General features: G+C 40.2%; 1 protein-coding gene across 1 annotated transcript in view; it reads left to right on the forward strand.

Annotated features, from left to right (window-relative positions):
- The window catches only part of sema5a (sema domain, seven thrombospondin repeats (type 1 and type 1-like), transmembrane domain (TM) and short cytoplasmic domain, (semaphorin) 5A), a 178,351-nt gene that overhangs the window by 66,551 nt on the left and 89,686 nt on the right, over positions 1–22,114 (forward strand). Inside the window, exons 5-6 of the mRNA XM_014002365.1 lie at positions 12,297–12,359; positions 15,918–16,016. Of these exons, the coding sequence (XP_013857819.1) occupies positions 12,297–12,359; positions 15,918–16,016 (162 nt within the window). The remainder of the gene's footprint in view (positions 1–12,296; positions 12,360–15,917; positions 16,017–22,114) is intronic.

Consider the following 22,114-nt stretch of genomic DNA (forward strand, 5'->3'; position numbering starts at 1 on the left):
ATTTTTCAGACTTCATGCTTGTGTGATATTTAGGCTTTTCCGCGTTTTTTGAGGGGTTTCTGCAAAACCTCGTGTGAGTTTAAAATAAAAACTCATCAGGGCTTCTCTCAAAATAGTCATTTTTATAACACAGTTACAATAAATAGATCCTAAAATATTGTAAAATACAAATTCTTGTTAAAAACATAGCATTTGTTGAAGTCATTTATCTTTATTGCTTCCTGAGTGTTAAMATRAAATGATGAGAAAATGACAGCTTYATTGCTGTTTTGGTCAAATCCTAAAAATGATGTGCATCTTGTGCAATATTGTGGGACTTTGCTAACAAAAGTAGCACTCAGGTATAAAMATATAAACCTTTCCCACACATTTCTATTCATTTTTTTCAGTCCTTTAATTATTGTTCATTCTTTCTTTCCAYTTGAGTCCCATCTGCTAAGCTAACCTCTTTGTGAACCACTGTTACCATGCAAACACTAATACAATGATGACTTAATTTCTTGGTGCTAACAGCAAGACTTCTTTGATGCTTAGACAAACCTTAATATTTGCCATTTACACCTTGGAAAGCCAAAGACTATGCTGAGGAGGAGGGACACAAAGGAGAGACGGAGCAGGATGAATGCAGAGCTGGTGATATAAATCTGACTGGAAGATGAGAATAAGGCTGAATCTGTCGAGTGGGGAGGAGTGCAGGGAAGCACACAACTCCGGAACAAAGAAGCGAGAGAGAGAGAGAGAGAGAGAAGAAAGCGGGGGAGCCCCCCACGGAGAGCGACGAGGATTCATGCGGAGCTCGTCTTTTGTGGCATCTCGCTGGGACACAGATGCTTTTTAAAGATGCTCCGTGCCATCGGCACACGTAATCTCCCCCCGCCTCTTTTATTTCATCCTGCGCTTGGCTGGTGCTGAAGAATCAAGAAAAGAGGAGAGYCACTCAAGCCTCTATCCAAGATGTCTCCTCCTGAAAGAGAGCAGGATTGGGTAATCCCTCCAAAGCCTGGGGCAAATTAAAGATGACCTGTGTGCAAAGTCTCTGCTTTGCATTTGATTGGACCTGAGCTCTGAGTCCAAAGCCTCATCCACACATGAATAAGTAAAAGGTTTTGTTTGTTTCAGCCCTGCATCCACAAAATTTTAAATATATCTTTAATAACCTTTATTTAAACTGGCAAATCCCATCAAAATCACAAGGAGGCAACCTGATGTCTGTTTATGGTCTGTGGGAGGAAACTCATGTTAACTTCACACAGAAAGACCCCAGGTTAGAAATGGGGATCGAACCCAGGACCTTTAAGCTGTGAGGCATCAGTGCTAACCACTAAGCTATCATGCTGCTAATCATTTTTATGATTTTGGCAGCTTTAATTGACCAAAATGGAAGTTTGAAATAAAAATAGACAGATTTGGACCAGGTTTTGAGTAACTATTTTTAATATGAGTTTGCATTTTAGACCTGGACATTTGCCTCAGCAAACATTTTAAGGCTGGAGACTTCCTCGTGAATTCTGTTGCCAATATTTTTTTATAAATATTTTATGAGGAATTATTATTTGGAAAAAAAACAACATTCCCATGTGGAAAAGGCCAAAGTCGAACTGCTGAAATTTGGTATATTCCTCCTTTCTTTCCTCTCCTCTTCATCATCCTGGTATAAAACAGTGGATTAATTGCACAGAGAATTGGTCGCCTCATTCCAATCGTTGCTTGGTGTGACAGACTTAAATGAAATTCCCCTCTAGCACTATTGCTTGGCTCACATTACATGCATCACCGATTGATCAAATGGATTTACGAGGGAAGAAGGTTCTGAAAGTGGCTCAGCCAACAAAGAAACTTTGAGCACTAACAGTTGTTAGAAGTTCGCCKAGGTTTGTTTTAATTGAAACGATGTTCAGACGAGTTGAGTGAGGTTCGTTTGGTCTTTCTTCACTAACTACTCGTTATGCTTTTGTCCCGTGCTCGTGTTTTAGTCCTGTCAGAAAACACCCAAAGGCACTGTTTTGTTCTGRCATGACTGGCAGTGCTAAAAACGAATTGTATTTAACAGAACACAGGATTTAAAGGTGCTGCAATACAAACAGCCTCTAATAGAGAAAATAAACATATATTGCCTGTTGTCATGAACAGAAAATGATAATTTAGTTGCGCTTGTGAGTCCAACAAAACCGCTAGATGAATTTTGATAAAACTAGCAACAACYGATTAGCTTTTTTGGAGTCAACCTCATTTAAGATAGTTGCCATGGCCAACTGGCTTTAAAAACAGAAAATAATTTCTTTTTCTTTCAAATACTGTGCAAAAATTTGGTGTCTATTTCTTATTATATGTCAGAACCTGTAGGACATCAAAAAAACCATCAAATAACCATCTTCCAATTTGTTCTGCAGCTAGAAATAAGACTTGAAATAAGTTCTGCACTTCTTTCCTCTCTGCGCGGGTGCGAGTGCTACAGATTTTTTACAAATAATACGGATGTTTGAGGCTCATTATACAGGTAAACATCCGAGGGGGTTGACATGTATGATTTCTAACACATTCTCCATGGACTACACATTGTGCAAGATCTTTGCTTAAACTACTTGACATCCTTTTATTTTTACTGTTATTTAACCAGACAAATCCCAATGAGATTGCAGATCCCTTTTGCAAGGGTGGCCTGGGCCTGAAGACGACCTATTGTACATATTTTTGGGGTGTGGGGGAAACCGGAGTACCCGGAGAAAGCCATGCAAGCACAGAAGAACATGCAAACTCCACACAGAAAGACCCCAGGTCCCAACCAGGGATCGAACCTTCTTGCTGTGAGGCGACAGCGCTAACCACTGATCCATCTGCCAAGAAGGCGATCTGTGACCTGTGGTCAAAGGTTTTCTATTGCTACTGACCAATGTGGGTGCAACTCCTACATTGGTTTTCATACCACCTGGTATTCCCATATTACTAACCAGGCCCGGCCCTGCTTAGSTTCCAAGATAAGACAAGACCTGGCATGTTCAGGGTGGTATGGCCATTTGCTTAAAAGTTTAGCATTAATTTTTAGAGTCAATTCTGTTAGCAAAATATCCTGTGACCCACTGGATGAAATCCAATGAATTCTCAAAGTTATGATTGGATGTACATCTGCAGCTGCCTAATGATTTGTTACCCCAAATCAAGATGGCTACCACAGATATTTATTACCTCCACCAAGGGAGGAGGTAATGTTTTCGGTCGCGTATATCTGTCTGTCTGTCTGTCTGTGGACAAAATTACTCAAAAACTTGTGGACAGATTGTCATGACATTTTTACTACTTGTGGGTATTGACAAAAGGAACACATCATTAAATTTTGGTGATGTTCCAGATCACGATGCGGATACAGGAATTTTTCTTTTAATTTGAGCGAATCAGCCAGGCTATGCAAAGTGTCATTATGTCAGACGCATGCCTGTAGGAAACAGGATGTAGAAGTCACACACTCGCTGGGACTACACATCCCAGGATGTCTACTATCAGGAAAGTTGTGATTATTCTGTAATCAACTAGTTTTGGTGATGTTGCATGCTGTCTGGAAACGTAGAAAAAGAAATCCTTCACGTTATGGGAATAACAGAAGACACCCACAGCGGGAGGAGGGTCCTGCTGCTGAAAATTTWGTAGCTTAATCCGGGACCAGTTTGTGGATGAATAACCTCGGCTGACGAGTCTGACTTTTTTTTTTGCATTGGACTCCACCAGGAAGAAATCCCGTGCATACTGCCTGCTTAAATGTTCGCTACGTCAGAACTTATTTGGCAAATGTGTTTCCATCTCTCCTTTTGCGCATTAACTCTATTGCAGGACGAAGGTTTGCACTCTCCAAGTGCTTCTAGTTATTTAATGTAATATTGATGCAATTATTTGATGTCTGTGATGGACCTGTGACCTGTCCAGGGTGTATCTCGCCCCTCGCACAGTGACTGCTGGATATGGGCACCAATGACCCTCAAAGGAAGAAGCAGGTAATAGATTGATAAATGGATAGACGGATTATTGGATGTGGTAGTAGCTGAGAGTAATTCACAGCACCATCCAACACCATCATTTTTCCTTTTAAGATTATCTTCATCTAAAACTAAAAAGGCATTAGGCAATATGCATTACTTGACCAAATGCAAGTATTTTAATTAATTCATTAATGACAGATGCCATGTTGCATGCCTGAAATACTTTTGTAAAAACAGGGCAGAGAATAAATTATTCTGCTGCACAAAGACTGAAAATAGTTTTGAAACCCTTGGCTGCACAGTGAGGAGCTGGTTTCAAGCATTTGCAAGACACAAAATTAACTCACAAGTACCTGATAGTTTTATTGTTTTCAAATAGCAGGCTTGGAGAGAACTGACATGTTCTGTAATGTGGTGGTCTATTGTGCTTTCAGAGCGCTGGAGATTGTCTGAGCTCCTACATAGATAATCTCCTCGGTAAATACCCTCCCTCCTCGGTGATACTTAAAGCAGAAAAAAAGGGAAAAAGCCAGAAACATCAAAAGTTGGCAAGAAAAAGAGACAGGGTTTGTTTCAAGCCAGCTGTGAAGTTTTACATTTTCATCGTCGGCGTGTTTTTGAAGGCTACCCCACAGAATCGGTCATCAATAAGTCCTAGGAGGGAAAAAAAAGCTTTTCTCCCCCAGGAAAGACAAAAAAAGAGTGTCTGAGGGACGCTTTACAACACAGACAGACACTCACAGAATCATAAGCAGAGAAAAAAGTTGCACATGAGATGAATTTCCTAGCGTGTACTCAAAAGTGAGTGGCAGGGAAGGTTGAAGAGGGACGAGTCGAGCTTTGAAACGTAAGTCAGCCCTTCCAACTGCACGGCCTTGACTGGAGTCAATATGTGCCGCTTATTTTTCTGAAACGTCTGAACAGGCCGAAAAGGCCTTCCTCTCTTTGTTGACCCCTATCCTCATCCTCACCTTATCCTGATGGGGGTATTTTCCCTGCTTGTTTGAATTTCAAACTTGTGCTGCTGAAGTGAAAAATGAAGACTTCACTCTACAGCACTAAAAACACATTTAGACGCAAGGCACTGTGCAGAAGTTTTTGACAGGTGTGGAAATATGCCATGAAGTGACAACGGAAAATCAAAGAAGATGATGATGAGGAGGAGGAAGACAAAGCTGCTTGTGTAAATCTGACTGAGGTGGAACAATTTGAAATCGGCTGAGCAAATTAAGAAACGAGACTGAACCTGTCGGAAGGAGAGGTTTTAAGGAACTCAGTAAGCATGTTTCAAACATCTTGATGAATTAACTGCTGATATTTTGTGGATGTTTCAAGCTTAATTTTTCTTTTTGATTCCAAAAACACTTCTGAGTCAGTTCAGGTGTTTGTGTAGGTCATACCATCACTTCTGGGATTCTGTTTTGTGAGCTAAACATAGTTCCTAATGGTGTTGGGCGTATTTTTTAAGCTGTTTGTCCTTCTGCAGAACACTTTTGGGACATGTGCATCCCTGATGATATTACTTGCTAAATCTGATTGTATTCTTCAAAACAGAGGACACAATTAAAACCAAATCCCCTTCCCCATATGTTGTAAAGTATCCCCAAAGTTTCAGGAAACCACCACCGTGCTTTACTCTTCCTCTTACAATCTTCTTGGTGACAAAGATTTGCTGTTCTTCCTACAGCTGTTTCTATAGATAATAAATTTCAAATTAAGAGGAACAGCAGCTTTTTTAGTTTAACTTCTTGTAAACTTATAATCCTACAAAGTTCCAGACCTGTTTTTCCAAGTCTACCTGGAAGAGCAAGTAGTGTTTTGAAGGTAAGGGGTGGTCAAGAAACTGTCCTTACTTTACTGCATTCTTTTCCACATCTGGTTTAAACAATTTAACAGTTCTGTTTCACAGCCAACTAATAAGCTATAAAATCAATCACAAAGTGCATTTTTTTCTTTCTCCACTCACTTGAACACAACACATCGCACATCTGTTCACCACTGTCCCCTTATTCAACTCCCACAACTCTGCTCAATTTCCTGAAATCAGCTGCTGCCAGCCTTGAGTAGGCGAATCAATGCTTTGTCATTTCCCTTTGCGTTTGCCAGGGCTCAACCATAGCCAAACAAGAAGCTGCACTACTAAACKTCCTGGTTCTTCAGAAATTACTACATATAACAATGATCCTCATCTGATCCTGAAAAAGACCCSCTTCAAATCAAGTGAAAGTTTTTATTTATGCATGTCATTCAAAGCAACAATGCTAATCTATGTAGAAATGATAGGAGAAAAATGCAGTCTTTAATAATTCATTTCTGGGATGTTTGACTCATATAAAATCGGAAACAGGATGTAGACGATGAGGCTGCATTTCAGCAGAAACRCCGTGGCACCACATTAGTCAATAAGCACTGAAATGAGAAGAATCAGTAGCATTCTTCACCATTCAATACAACAGAGGAGGAAAATAAATACAGGGAGGATATTCACTCAGCCTATCACTGTCCTGCTGTACTGGAACATAAAAACACCATCCATAACTGAGTCCCTTGGCAACAGTTTCTGGATGATGTTGAGAGATATACTGTATATACGGCTCCTACATTTATTTATTTGTTTTCTTTCTTTCTTTCCTTTTGTGAATTATTTTAAAACAAGAAGATGGGGGGTCTATGAAAAGAACAAAGGTTCTGTCCGTTCTTGCCTATTGTAAGTCAAAGCAGGATAATTTTCTTGAAATTATACCTCATCATGCRGATAATTATCCCTGATTATCAGTGGCTAACAGAAACTGTCCTCTGTAGCCCTGGTAACATTAATAATTCAATTAAAGGTCTAGCATTCCTTGAATGCATTTCAGGTAAACGGGTTCAACTCTCACAGTTAATGGCAAGATTTTTTTCCTTTGGTGGTGGGGGGGCTATGCAAAATCAACTTTTTGGAGCTTTATAACATGCTGTAAAGTCATCGTCCCCTCATCAAAAACACACCAAGAGTGTTGCTTTGACTCATTCATGCCTGTTTSAGAAATCCTTGAATCTCCTGTAGCCATGTGGAGCTGCCTACACATACGCTGGTACAAAGCACCGCCCATTTACACAAAGCTCCTCCCTGGAGCTCAGTCTGCTGCCGAGCTCCCGCCCCACAGAGCGCCCCTCCCCCGAAGCATTGTTGTGAAGACGTGCTAAAGTGGGAGTGTCAGAAATGGTAGAAGTTTCTTAAAGAAACAAGTCAATTTCAAGGCATTTATGATGGAAAGTCAAGTTTATTTTATTTATAAATACAGCATTTTGATAACAACTTMCRTGGTTAACTTATTACAGTATAAAAYTGAATAATTTGCCTGGAAAATACACAAAAAAAACTTTTTTAAAGAAAGACGACCTTWAAGAATGTGTGTGCCCAAAGTATGCGTTGAGGACAATGCTCAGCTACAACCACGCCAAATGTTAGCTGTAAACTTGCTGAGTAATACCCTTTGTTGTGTTAAGATTGCTTTATGACATCTTGAATCAGGTTGACTCCAAAAGGCAATAAGTTGTCACTGTCAACTCGATAACTTTCTGAAAGTTTTATTTAAAAAAAAAAAAACACTACAGGTGAATGAACACACTGGCAAAACCAATATTGCCCCACCTTCGCTTTCAGCAGCTGGCAATAATTACTGAGCACTAACGTAGTCATATATATGCATCAAATGAAAAGCATGATTAGAATTGAAGTCTGCATATTGAATTCCGATATGATGTCATTTGCAAGCAACAGGATTGTCATTTGAGGTAGTAATGAGTAAAGCTGGGGGTTACTTCTACACTGACTTCTCATCTTAAGGTGTTCTGATGTGTGTTGTGTTTCGGGCCTACACACTCGCTGAGAAATAACATCAAGACCAATTTCATGTGTAAATCTTTCAGCAGCTTACATCAGCAGACATCAGTGTGAATAGTAAATATATGTGAGCACATCAAACGGTAATATCAGCTACTCATAAGTCTTATTAGATCCCCCACTTCCAAATAGGATTTGTCCAGCTCTCTTGTCCCGCACTCATAGTGAGACACACACAGCTTCGTCTTTTCACAAAGCCAGACAGCCGTCAGCAATGAGTGTGTTCTCCGGACCCTCTTTATGCCAAATATATTCAGTATCATGTCTGGMAATGGTTGTTTTGGAATTCATCTCCTCACTCCCACCTCCTTTGCTCGCCACCCTGCCCACACAATCCTCTTTGTTTTGGCCGCCGCCCAGGTTGGACTCCTCTTTCTTTGTTTTTTGGGGGTTTTTTCCCCCCATCTATTTGTCCTTTTCTTCTTTTTCTATCCTCTTCACTGTCTCTGTTTGTCTTCTCCCCTGCCTACTCTCCCTCCATGTCTCGTTCACCCACCCTGTGGTGACAATAGCCCTCAGTCTAAGAGCAGTTGAGAGGCACGAGYACAATGGTTCATCTCTGGGATCCGTGGCTGTTGCAGGAGGGCAGCAAAGAGGGCGCACTGTGGAACATAACATTTCAAGAATTTTGCTTCATCTTCTCTGGAACAAGAAATTATTGTGCTAAATTTACATTTATTATTTTTTTCAAAAGATTATCCAACTAAGACTTGCTGCCGAAGGCGAAGGGGCGACACTGTGATTTAAATAAAACTACCAACTCTGTCTACAACAGAATGTTTGTAGTCAACACCGKTCAAGATGGCTGTAGAAGTGAACCATTCTGTTCACAACAACCGTTAAATGTGTGAAGCTTCAGTGTTGTTCRCACCAAACTCAAACTAAATTTGGCCGTCACCTTTCCACTCTTTGGCATTGCTTTCTTTCCCCATTCTTTATTCCACAAAGGCACAACAAAAGGCCTTTTCAAAGCAGCTTTCTCTGATAATGCCAAGAATTAATATGATTAAACAACAGCACATTGTACATTCAGTTGAAGACAGCTTCATTTCAGGAGCAAAGGACCTTAACAAAAGCATGCTAATGAGCTTTTAATGTTTCTTAATGACCTGAAGCTAGTCATTGTGCGACTTTGATTATGTTCTTTACTTTGGACCATTTGAGCCCGGAAAGTCAGATTAGGTGGCTTTTGTGGTCAATGACGCCAGCATATCCCCCACTTACAAGCTTCATGTTTGTCACCTACTTCAGCAGCTATTAAGTGTTAAAGGTACAGTAAAAAAAAGTGCTACTTCCGATTTAAAAAAAAAAAACTCTTAACTCTGGTAGATGATGATAAATTAAACAATCGCTTAAAAAAAAAAAACTCTTAACTCTGGTAGATGATGATAAATTAAACAATCGCCAAGTAACAACAAAGCTACCGCTTTTCTCTCATTAATGTGAGCTCAAGTTGTAATTTTGCTTTGGATTATGATTGATTTTTACACCAAACATGAGTGAGCAAGGTTTCAGGCCATTAACAAGTTTTCTTCCGCCCCCTGCGATTAGCAAAAGCACTTTTCAGCCCCCACGTTAAATTCAGCTGGGGCACGCTTCGGCGGCGTGTGTGCAGCCTCGGCTGCTGATGTGTGTGGTTTGTATCTGCGTGCACAGCCCCCAGAATAGCCAGCTTCGGTCTGGAATACAAGCTGAACTACACACAGGAGACACAGATGAGGCAGCTACCATTAATGTTCCATATCTCATCCTCCCTGAACAGTACCACACACCCTGAGCTGCTTCTTCCCTGTAGACTGGCTTAAGTTGATGCCTCTGTGTGCATTTATGAGTGGCTGTACATACAGATGCCTCTGTGCCTCCCAAAGGCAACAGAGCCCCAAAGTAAATGTCTGTCTTGAAACATGGGATGAAGTTCCTGTCAGGTAGGGGTAGGAGACCGGAACCCAGAATGCAAATTCAACGTGGGGAGCTCGAAAACAACAACAAAAATCTTTGTTMCAAAAATGAAAACAAAAGGTTGACGTGGCAGCTTCTAACAAAATGCTCAGATGGGAATACAGAGGAGACCAACGTGCACAAATCAGACTGTTGTATGATACAAATAATGCACTGCTGACATGGAGATGAAAGGAGACTGAATATATAAAGCAGAGGTGGGAAAATGGAGGCAGCTGAGTAAATTGCTGACTGGAAACAGGTGAGAGTGGCAGGCTGACTGGAATAGCTGAGAACAGATTAAATGATGGCACACTGGGAAAATGAAAACACAAGGAAAGCAAACTAAACCCAGAAATTATATACAAATATTAAAAAAAACACAAAATATACTTTGAACAAAGCTAACAAAAACATAAATTACACTAGCCACCATGGTCAATCTTATGAGCAGACCTTACACAAGATCTCTTATTAACCACTGGGCGGATGTGGATGACAACCTTGGAAAGGAATCATTGGAGGTATATTTGCAACAAATAATTTTTTTGAACCCAGGCTTACTAAAGATGGCCGMCACAGCTAAGAAACAAAACAAAACAGTTTTACAGATGTTGAGCTCAWATTTKGTGTGGTTGGAGCTGAAAATTGTTCCCRTCATATTTTCCAAACACTGTTGGGTTTACACAGCCAAAGAAATTYCGGCCCAATTTTGTCTTTCCGTCAAGGATGCTCCGATTATCCTGATGGCTCTAAAGATAATCTTATGAGATATTCCTGCCGTGTGTGACGTGTTAAGAGTGATCTTGTCGGCTAAGAAGGACGTCTGGTCGCTCCGATCTCTAATCTGAGATACTCCACACGTTGGATTGTCTTGGCCCAATATCCCAGCATGTGTGGCATTCACTGGAGAACAAACGAGCCTGTTGAATGGGACGTGTACCAATCAGAAAACAAGGTGATGGAAACAAAGAGGGTAATCCAAAGCAGAGAAAACAACTGCCATGGCTCAGAGATGTCTTTTTATTTAGTTGTTTTTTTTTTGTTAAAAAACGGTCCACAAACTATCACCACTGTTTCTTTGTCGTGCTTCTTTGATTTCAAGAGGTCTCGCATGATTTCCTGTCTGACATCTAAATGTTTATGAGTGAAGTCTGTTCCTGTGTGTTGTGTTGTATTTTGCCATGTKGCTGTACACCACACACYATAAGACCAAACCTGTTAAATCTATTATTTTATCATCMTCATGTGTGGGGTCTCACAGTGTTAGAAAACCAGCCATCAATTTTAGAATCAATTTAACCAGGCATAAAACATCATGAGCAATTTGTATTTTTTTCAAGGAATGCYAATTTATTTGTGAATATAATTTAAGAAGAGGATTCYATAAGTTGARTAGTGACTGTGCAGTTCTCAGTTTTCAATTATAAATAMTGAAACTGAAGTAGACCAATATCAGATGATTCCCCAACTCCCATATTGCAGTATTTTTCTAAAAGTCTACAAAATAACAACATAAAACTCCTGAAATTCTATTATGGCTTTAGGTTTGGGTGTGGCACCCTCAGATTTATAGTGAGCCCGACATTCGGAAATTCTTAAATATTTATCATATTTACAACCTTACATGTTACCATGTTTCTGGTTGGTAATTTCTCTGCCACTCGTGCAGAGCCTGGTGGCTGTGACAKCTAATTCTATCTGTCACAAGGGGGAAAGATTCAGTGGCCCAGCGYCCTCTCAAGGCCAGCCGTCATTACAAGTAAAGAGAATTTTTATCAATGACGAGGACCCCCCCACCTCAGAGGTCTCGCTGAAATAAAAAAGTAGAAACTGTAGCTTCACCCTCAAAGGAGACAAGAAGCTTTTATCTTCCTATTCTTCTCTCAAGCATTTTAAAATTTAAAAAGGGTCCCTTCCGTTTCCTCCTCACATGTAAATCACACTGACATCCTACTCAAGGGACCTGCCTGATATGTCTTAAGATTCAGTCTTTTTCCTCACACATAAATCAAACTGACATGTAGCTCTACGCGMCCTCGCCTCTCATTTCTTGAGGTCTCTGCTTGGTATGCACCTTAATTGGATTCTGTGTTTGTGTTTAACGTGGGTCATGACGCGTGTGTGCGCTGGTACAAGTGCATGCGTGTTGGTTTGAGAGTACACAGAAGATTTGATGTCCAATTTACTCACTGTTTGGTTTTGTTTTAATCAGTTCTTCTAACTCAAGTCAGTGTTAGTCAGTGCTGTACGCTTTACAATGTTTAGTTTTGTTTCTTCTTTTTTTATTTTTTTTATTTTTTGTAGTACGTAATTACCTAGTTTGTAAACGAACAGTAACATTTCCAGAAAACTTGGTAGGACCTTCTCCATGCAGAGAATCAGATAAATGCTTTATTTGTGTTCTTTAGTTTACGGAGTGCTTTGAGTTGACATAGTGTCCAGCGTTTGCTTCATCTTGATGTTTTGATGGGAATCTTGCAACCTTTTTTCTGTCCCTGCAGGAGGCCGAGTGGCACTGCGATGAATTCACCAAGGGAGCCTGCTTCAGCCGTGGAAAATCTGAGGTAAGTTTAACTCTCAATTATATGGCTTTCCCAGACACTTGTCACACTATTGAGAACAACAAGCTTTAGTTTTTGTAATAAATAAACTTTTAAAAAGATTTCATTTTGTTCTTTAGTTGTACTGTATGACCTTTGCAACTTCAGTTTAACTTTTGCAAGCGTAGCCTCTGGCAGATGGCAACATATAATCAACTCTTTCTATTGCTTTTGTAATGTAACCCCTGAGAGAGTCCAGTCAATAGGGGCGGAGCCAGATGGGTGGCTGGGGTGGAAARTGCCCTGGCACCTGATTGTCCACCCCAAAAAAAACATAATGGACAAGTWGGTGGAGATCTTAGATTTTGTATTTGCATTTAAATTTTGTTCAAGTTTCTTCTCTGATACTATTGTATGAATTTTCAGCTGTGTATGWTTRAAATGGCTGAAATATTKTACTATGTAAAATTAGGATTATCATTGTGGCTTAGCTTAATTTAGGTTTATCATTGGCAATCGTGATCATTCTTAGTTACTCCACAACAAACTTAATCTCTAAGTATTAAAATGACAAGAAATATATACTTTTAAAGTTAGCTGTGGTGGCCATGGTGAATTCTTCATTAGCATTTAGAATTTGGCAAAGACTGTTTTCAGCTACTTCTACACTTATTTTCAGCTTTGTATGTCTAAAAATGGCTGACTAATATGGTGTGACTACCATTCAGCATGTTTTTGATCAATGTTAGCTATAGTGAAACTAAATTTTGTCTCAATGTTTCTTAAAACAGCCGAGTTAAAGCCATTTTGTATTAGCTGCGGCGACCATCTTGAATTTTCAAATCCAGAGTGTTTTTCTTTATTTGTATGTGCCACCCTAAAAATACCCTGGCCACCCCTTGCAAAAAGTGTAGCTCCACCCCTGCCAGTCAGTCTACATTTRATTCAATATACTGATAAGCTAACCTGGTCAAAATGTCAGTACTAGCATGCTAAGTCTAAGCAGGTATTGTATAGTATTCATCATCTAGCAGTAAATGATAAAATTCTCTCTGTGCTGGTGCAGGTACTAMACAATCCAGGGCATGGCAACTCTAGCAAGTGGAATAAGAGTCAGCTTGACTTCTTTTTCTGCTACTTGAAGATGTTTCACTTTTCAACCAGTCTTCTCCGRCACAAAAAAAGAAAGCTCCTCAGATGAGAGCAAAGACGAGAAGCGCAACATCCRAGTTAATTTTTCAAAGAAATATGTAGATTACCTGGCATTCCCCAAACAGGTGCCTAAATTTCCCCATTTGTTGATTTCATATTTCTAAAATGCAAAGCTGCAACACCCTTGATCATTCTGCATGTTCCCGTGTTTSCTAATCTAAAAGAAATAACAATTAAAAAGTACTTAAATGGAACTGAAGGTCTTTAATGTTATAATTTCCCACAAGCTTATCAGTGCTAATTAGTATCATCTCTTTTATTAAATTTCTATATTGTAAATGAAAAAAATAAACACCGTTTTATTTAAAAGATTAAAAGCAAATAAATAAAAAAAACATACAGCAGGAAGGTCTGAAAGCAACACAAGGCTCTTTAAGCAGTCTTGGGGAAAAAAAGACACCAAGGGAATTTGACTGTGACCTCAAAGGGAATTTAAATCAACCGATTGTAAAGTAAAATGTTCCTCAGCTATACTTACGCCTTTATTTATAGAGTTTGTACAAAAGGGAGTTTCTATTGTTTTAAGTTTTTCTTTGCGGTGTATATTTTAGTGCGTGGTTAGCTGGCAGAGCCTTGTATCCAAAACAGATGGTTTGGAGCTGAACTTGACTTGTAGGTGAACTGCCCAGCCTCGCTTTCTGTGTGTGTATTTATCCTCCAGTGAAAAGCTGGTTAGGGACCCATAATAGGTCTGCACAGGCTGGCCAGCACATGGTCGCTGCAGTGAATTACAGAGCAAAGCTGCCTCAGTCCTTGGGAGTCACTGCAGTCTGGTGGAGCTGCATTGTTTTGCTCAGCGTTCCCCTCCGAGGATCAGCTTCTGTGATGTACACTAAGAATAGCATTAAACAATTTTTTTTCTTCCTCCCAACAGTTGACAAGGCTTTTTATGGTTTATTACCTTGCTCAATGCACAGCAATATACTGTAGCTTAAGCTATTACACAGATACCATCCCAGTGCTTTAAGTGAATTTGCCAATGATTGCATCCTTTTTCCCCCTCCTAACACAAGCAGCCGCTCTTCCCTTTTCTTGTGTATTTGATTTATTTCAAGTAGGATAAGGAATAAGAGTTAAATCACCTTGACAGGACGTGATTACTGCCTCTGTTKTGTTTTATGATTGCAACGCCTTCTGTAATATGGTACAGATGTGGAAAATTTGTCAGGAATGAATAGGAATAAATGAGTCAAAGCWGGGTAAATGTTAAATATACCTTTATTTACCAAAGAACTGAACTCGAAAGAAGAACTGAATTATGTGAACACTTTTACAGCAGCATAACAAGCTGCACAAACACTACAAAGGTATGCATGGTGACAATTGGTTTGAAGGCATATAAGGACACACACATACTGTATATAGTTGGGTACGGTTAGGACCGTGGAGCAGTTTGTTTTTACGCATCAACCTTCACCTTGCTACGGGGAAATAAAACTCTCTTCCTCRTTGCTAAGGCAGCCTCCACTCCTAAATCAGACCCTTGAGAGTGGGAGGAGGGGCTACTCCAGGCACCTTTAGTGGCTCAAACAATAGCAGATTTACAAGGTTTTAAACTTTTACAAGGGGCCCTTACCAACCCAGCCGTGGCCCCTGTTAGATGGAGGGTACCCCTACAAGTTTATGGCTCTGTTTCGCGACAAAAACCAAATGCCGCGCTCTGAAATGAATACTGACTGCTTTTCCATTTACACTCCGTGACTTTCGCTGATGGAAAGCACTGGCAAGCCTCCGTGAAAGGCAGACCTTTCTGTCAGGAGTTCAAGAAGTTCAACGCCAATCTGTCATTCAATCAATCATTCACACCGTCAGCTCCGCTCAACATGTTGAGAGCTATTAACCAAGCACTGRGTGTGTGTGTGTTTTTTTTCTTGACACCCAGAGAAGAGTAAAGAGCCAAGAAAAGACTGGTGAGCATGTACTTCACCCTAAATTTAGAGAAAAGTGGTGTGAATTGATTAGCGGAGGCAGCAGGCTAAAGAGAAAMATGATTGAAAGAAGTGTACGAGACAATTTCCATGTCTCTTTCTGACCGGCCAACAAAGCTGGAGGCAATTTTCTAAACTAATCCTGAGTGGCCCTCTCCCCCACACCTGTTGCGTTTATCTGGTCTCCGCTGTATTAAGATTCCTCTCCAGATCTTGTCCCAGCTGAATTAAGATGTGACACAGCTAAGCCGTGTAGGCATTAGCCTTGATTTGACTCTGTGTAACTTGGCCACGTTTCGGCGCAGCCCTGTTGGTGTTCCAGGTGCTTTTCCTATTTATTGGCATAAAGTGTAATTTGGCCCCTCTGCCTAATGCTGCTGCTTGCCAGTGGGTAGATAATGGAAACRCTTCTAACTGCTAACTGCATTCTGTGTTTTTGCAGGAGGAGTGTCAGAACTACATCAGGGTGCTGCTGGTAAATGGAAACCGGCTGTTTACCTGTGGAACCAACGCATTCACACCCATCTGCACCAACCGAACGGTACKAAGAACTTCTACCAGGCTATTTTTAGAGTGTACGAGTTTTGATTTTAAAGCCTCTTTCACACAYGCAGTGCTTTTCACTAATCCGACAGCAGCTAAAATTTTCTATGTCATGTACGAATGAGCGCCCTGGTCCTTTTTTCAGTGACATTTAGCCACATAGCTCGTTTTTTGAACTTGGGCTGAGGGGCATTTACATATCTTCAAGTCTGAACTCCACGCAGTCACATTAGCTGCATTAAAAGCCACGCTCAGCAGCAGTCAAATTTACATACACGCATTTGACAAATCACGTTCTCCATACATAACTGCTTTCTGAACAAAACCAACWCAAAAATTGTACCTGCAGAGTAATTAGCTTGCAGTGCGGAGCTGCTTTTTATGGAGTCTGGACTAAAGAGAGAGAAATTGGAGGAAAAAAAAAAAAAGAAGGGGGACGGTTGCTAAAAGCATTTGCRATGCAGCTTTTATTCTTTGACTGCTTCCATTCATCACCATTTACTTTGATTCAATGCTTCATGCTTTTGAGGCCCACATATTTTTGTATTGCAGCAGGACATGTCAGACCAAAAACGTGGAACTCGACATTGCAGGTCGGAGCATTCTCCTCACATCCCGTTGGCAGGGTCACATGGAAACTGACAGCAGCTTTGGTTATCTTCTAATACTAAAAACACGTCTGGAAAACTCATTAGTCTAGAATAGCGGTGATATATCAGGCATGCAAACAGAGGAGGACTGAATTGTTATTTAATGAAATGACAATAAAAGTAAAGGTCAGATTGATTTAATCAAGGTGAGCTGTGAGGATGACGCCCCAGCTTTCACTGTACAAATTCATGTGTTTTTTTTCCTTCTCTTAGCCACTCTGGGGTGTAAACTAATTATCAAATGGATGCCATTAATGGTTATTATTTGGGAATTATCTTACCTCAAACTTGTGAAACATCCCAATTAAATTATTAAGCTCATTACCCCTGATAATGTTGGTAATGGGCTCCAGGGAAGCATAATCTGTACTTCTTTAATAGTTATGAAAATTATTCAACTTCTGTTTCTCGTGTACCCTCCCATTTCATGCTCTCGCTCTATATTTCATTCCTCTAAGATGATTTATGTCTCTCTGGTCTTTTTAAACTCCCACTAGCTTCTGGGTCCATATTTTTAAAAGACTTTTGGTCAGACTTTTCATTAAGGGTGCACGCTTAATGAAAAGTCTTTTCATGGAGCTTTGAAAGAAGATTATATGCTAAATTGTCTCAATCGAGGACATCACCCTCAGATTTTTAGTAGCGGCCTTTCAAACAAGGTAGGCAACATTTGCAAGACAAAAGCCAAGATAAGAATCAATGGGATTTTGGCAAAACACGGGAGAGATCCCACTTTTTTGTAGCTTTTACCTCAGATTACATTAGCTTTGTTGCCATCAAGGTTTTTTAATGCGCATTTTGAAGTATCACGTCAGAAAAGGTGGATGGAAACCGCTTGATTCGAAAAAACTTCCTGTAATTCGCATCAAAGTTGATACACTTGCTCCAGGTAGTTTTTGGGTTTTTTTGAAAAAGACTTAATACGCAAAAGGAGAGATGGAAACACATTTGCCGAATCAGTTCTGATGTAGCGAACATTTACTTCATGTTGATCAGCTGTTCTCACTGTCTGAAACCGGTACCGGTACCAGAGTGACTGCACCCGCGTCTGCAGCAGGACCCTCTTCCCGCTGTTGGCGTATTCACAGTTACTCCCATAATGTGAAAAGAACTGCCTTTCTTTCTCTACGTCTCCCGACCGCATGTAAAATCGCCAAAACTAGTTGATGACAGAATAAATACAACTTTCCTGATAGTAGCAACACGTTCCTGATAAATTCTCTCCATTTTCCCGAGATGCAACTTTTACTCCCTGTATACTACACGCATGCATCTTACAAAACTGATTAGCTTCAAGCCAGTTGATGGAAACACGTCTGATTCGTGTTTCTTCATTTTATCCTTTTTGCAAAATTTTTAAAAATTGCTCAGAATTCAAATTAAAATCAGATGGAACTTATTGTGTTTGTGTTATGGTTGAACTTTGTTTTGCTTTAATTAATTAAATTTAATAAACTTTACAAAAAATAGATTATCACAGATTTACTGTAGAAAAATTCACTGTTCAAATTGGTCACAGAAAGTTGGACTACATGTCTGATTTGACTCTTTCTGTATTTACACAAGCACAGTTACATTTTATCATGATTTTTACAGCTTTTTCCAGACTGTTCAATTGACAGCTGATGTCACTATCAAACTTTTGACTCGTCTCGTTTTGACAGTCAGGGAGTGACAGACAGATGTGGTCACCATGGTCGCCTTCATGAAGCAGCAGATTTAACATGTTTTTGATCCTCCTTCTTTACACTTTTTATACAGTTCTTAAATCATCAAAATGTAATCTTCAGTTATGTTAGAATTTTTGGCAGTAAAACTGTTCTTCTAAAATTTCTTCAGAATTTATTTTTGGTTTTGAGTTGCTGCTTTGTTTCAGCAGGATCCTGGCGCACTAGAGGCAGCCCCACATTTCCCTTGCGTATTAACCACAGGTTTAATCTCACTGCAGCTGTGATAATATCTGYTTTTGTGTATCTGAAGTGTCTGAGAGATTATACTGTTGGGAACAGCTGCTCCATGATTTTAAGAACAAAGCAACACTTAAAGTGCCAGACTATTGTTCTCACCTTGGAACTGCGATAAGTCCATAYCACAAATCTGCATTTCACTCCGTTGGATTTTTTTTCCCTTTTTTTTTTAGAAGTGGGTGACACACAAGTTTACTGTTATGATGACATTTGTTTTGGACCRAGAGCACCGCATCCAAAGGTCAGCGGCTCATAATGACTGTTTACCGCTGCGAAAATACATATAGTTGAAATGCCATGACATTATTACAGCAGTATTTCATTGGGAGCTGTCATATTTACAAGCTGGATCTTTGTTAATGTGGAACACGGGCCGGGAACGGCGACATCAGTGGAATTACGCTCGGACAGAATTGCTATCAGCTGTGATGAGAATGTTAATCATTTAATAAACAATTTTAACACGTTAATATGGAGCGCGAGTCATGCAATAAAAAAAGGCTGCTGGAGTGTGCAAACGGTTGAATGAGACACACTATAAAGCGCTTTGTTGAGGCTAAACAACATTAAAAGGTGCTATACAAGTGTGAACCATTTACTATAAAAATGAGCTCAGATGCTGCTGATAAAACGGCTGTTAACCATCTGATGGTCGACTGACTGGCCTTAATTATCCACTTTCATTATGTCCTCCTGGTCTGGGAGGGTTTAATTGCGCCAAACAGCATCTGTTTTTCTTTATGCAGTCCAGAAACTTATTATAAAACAAACTGGAAATATGTTTTGTGGATGTGTTTGATTTATTTTTGTGGGTGGTGGTGGTGGTGGTGGTGTGTGTGTGTGTGTGTGTGTGTGTGTGTGTGTGTGTGTGTTTTTTTTCTTGACACCCAGAGAAGAGTAAAGAGCCAAGAAAAGACTGGTGAGCATGTACTTCACCCTAAATTTAGAGAAAAGTGGTGTGAATTGATTAGCGGAGGCAGCAGGCTAAAGAGAAAAATGATTGAAAGAAGTGTACGAGACAATTTCCATGTCTCTTTCTGACCGGCCAACAAAGCTGGAGGCAATTTTCTAAACTAATCCTGAGTGGCCCTCTCCCCCACACCTGTTGCGTTTATCTGGTCTCCGCTGTATTAAGATTCCTCTCCAGATCTTGTCCCAGCTGAATTAAGATGTGACACTTCTAAGCCGTGTAGGCATTAGCCTTGATTTGACTCTGTGTAACTTGGCCACGTTTCGGCGCAGCCCTGTTGGTGTTCCAGGTGCTTTTCCTATTTATTGGCATAAAGTGTAATTTGGCCCCTCTGCCTAATGCTGCTGCTTGCCAGTGGGTAGATAATGGAAACGCTTCTAACTGCTAACTGCATTCTGTGTTTTTGCAGGAGGAGTGTCAGAACTACATCAGGGTGCTGCTGGTAAATGGAAACCGGCTGTTTACCTGTGGAACCAACGCATTCACACCCATCTGCACCAACCGAACGGTACGAAGAACTTCTACCAGGCTATTTTTAGAGTGTACGAGTTTTGATTTTAAAGCCTCTTTCACACATGCAGTGCTTTTCACTAATCCGACAGCAGCTAAAATTTTCTATGTCATGTACGAATGAGCGCCCTGGTCCTTTTTTCAGTGACATTTAGCCACATAGCTCGTTTTTTGAACTTGGGCTGAGGGGCATTTACATATCTTCAAGTCTGAACTCCACGCAGTCACATTAGCTGCATTAAAAGCCACGCTCAGCAGCAGTCAAATTTACATACACGCATTTGACAAATCACGTTCTCCATACATAACTGCTTTCTGAACAAAACCAACTCAAAAATTGTACCTGCAGAGTAATTAGCTTGCAGTGCGGAGCTGCTTTTTATGGAGTCTGGACTAAAGAGAGAGAAATTGGAGGAAAAAAAAAAAAGNGGGGTTGCAGTTGTTTACTTTTGAGATGACAGCTCATAAAGGGTTTTCTTGAGGAAAGTTTGCTCAGGAGCGAGGTGAAGCGGGGAAAATCAAGTTCCGTGTGATATATTCTATTCATATTTACTTGACAGATTGTGATCATGACGTGTCAGTTTCCTGACACTCACCGTGGAATATTGACAGCCCACATCTCTGATCACACAGTGTGAATGTGTAACTAGAGCTCCTGTCGTGATCAGGTGTTAGAACCTCTTAGTGTCACTATACATAGGGCCCAAATGGCTCTCTCTGCAGTTGGTCTAAACTGTGAGCGGTTTCCTTCTTTWAAAAAAAAATCCCTATAAAGTCTCTTCAGTGTCCTGCTTGTGCAGCTGCTCGCTCCACCATAGAGGCGACTTTGACTCTACTTCCTCAAAATGCATCGGGTCAACTGCAGTCTATTTATCACTCATCCTCTTGTTTTTCTCAATGACCCTATTGACCTAAAAGGGACTATTCCTGCCAAGCAAATCAATCCTGTCAATATGGGGCTTTCATCTCYGCCTGGCAGAGATGAGACAGGCCTGCTCTGCTTTGTTGTGGGCTGGAGGTGGGGTTAGAGCAAGAGTTGGAYGACTTTTTGATCCAAATTGACAGGCTGGTGGAAACTGAGTCTCTTTCTCTCCATCAACGGTCACTAATGTAGAACTTGACTGATAGAAAAATAATTGCATCAAGAATATTTAATTATTTGTGCATTTCTAAACCTGAGATTAGAACAGACCTTTTACCCTCAGAACACAAATGGCAGTGGTGATTATTTTTGCGCCATAAAACATAATTGCATCTTTGATTTGCAAATGGCAAAACTCCCCTTTTTAATTTTTATTTTTTTATTTGGAAATGAGTCACTGAGCTTTGGCCTGTGTACTTTCTCTTTTAAGGAGGAACAAGTGCAGTCTGTCAGGGCTAACCCAAGGTCAAGCTGTAAAGTATTTTTAAAAAGCAGGGGATTGGATTTGGCTTTATATTCAAAGGCGGTTTGCAACAGAAGACTGCATCTCACATCAAGCCTCTTTTGAGCTCAGAAAGGCCTCTCAAAGATGTGGTATAATGGTGTTCTRGCCCGGAAAGCAGCTGCTTGTCCTGTCGAGACACCCGAAACAAAACCATCAAAACACTTCAGACGAGATGAAGTTTATTGCCCAGGAACAGGTGGTTTCTTAACATTATTCTAAAGGAAGCTGCTGTGTTTGTTTTATGTTGCTAATTATTCTGGATGCGTTCTCTAATTACRTTTCTGGCTTCTGAAGGTTTGGGCCCTACATATCTGTGTGCTTCAGTTGATGTAAACAAAACCAAATATAATGAGAAGAAGTATTTTTTGTAGTCTGTACCATTTGCATATTGGCTAGAACAAACAGAACATCACTGCAGTTCTCTGGTTTGCATTTTAATGCTGCCCTTTGATATCTTGTCTTATATAATTTGGTTGTTTTTCCACAAAAAACAAGCACACAGCGAGTCTCACTTTTATGCAAACTCTTTTGTTTCTGATCTCCTGGGATACTCATGTTGTTAACAATCAAAA

Source organism: Austrofundulus limnaeus, unplaced genomic scaffold (genome assembly GCF_001266775.1).
Source record: "Austrofundulus limnaeus strain Quisiro unplaced genomic scaffold, Austrofundulus_limnaeus-1.0 Scaffold12, whole genome shotgun sequence".
NCBI lineage: Eukaryota > Metazoa > Chordata > Actinopteri > Cyprinodontiformes > Rivulidae > Austrofundulus > Austrofundulus limnaeus.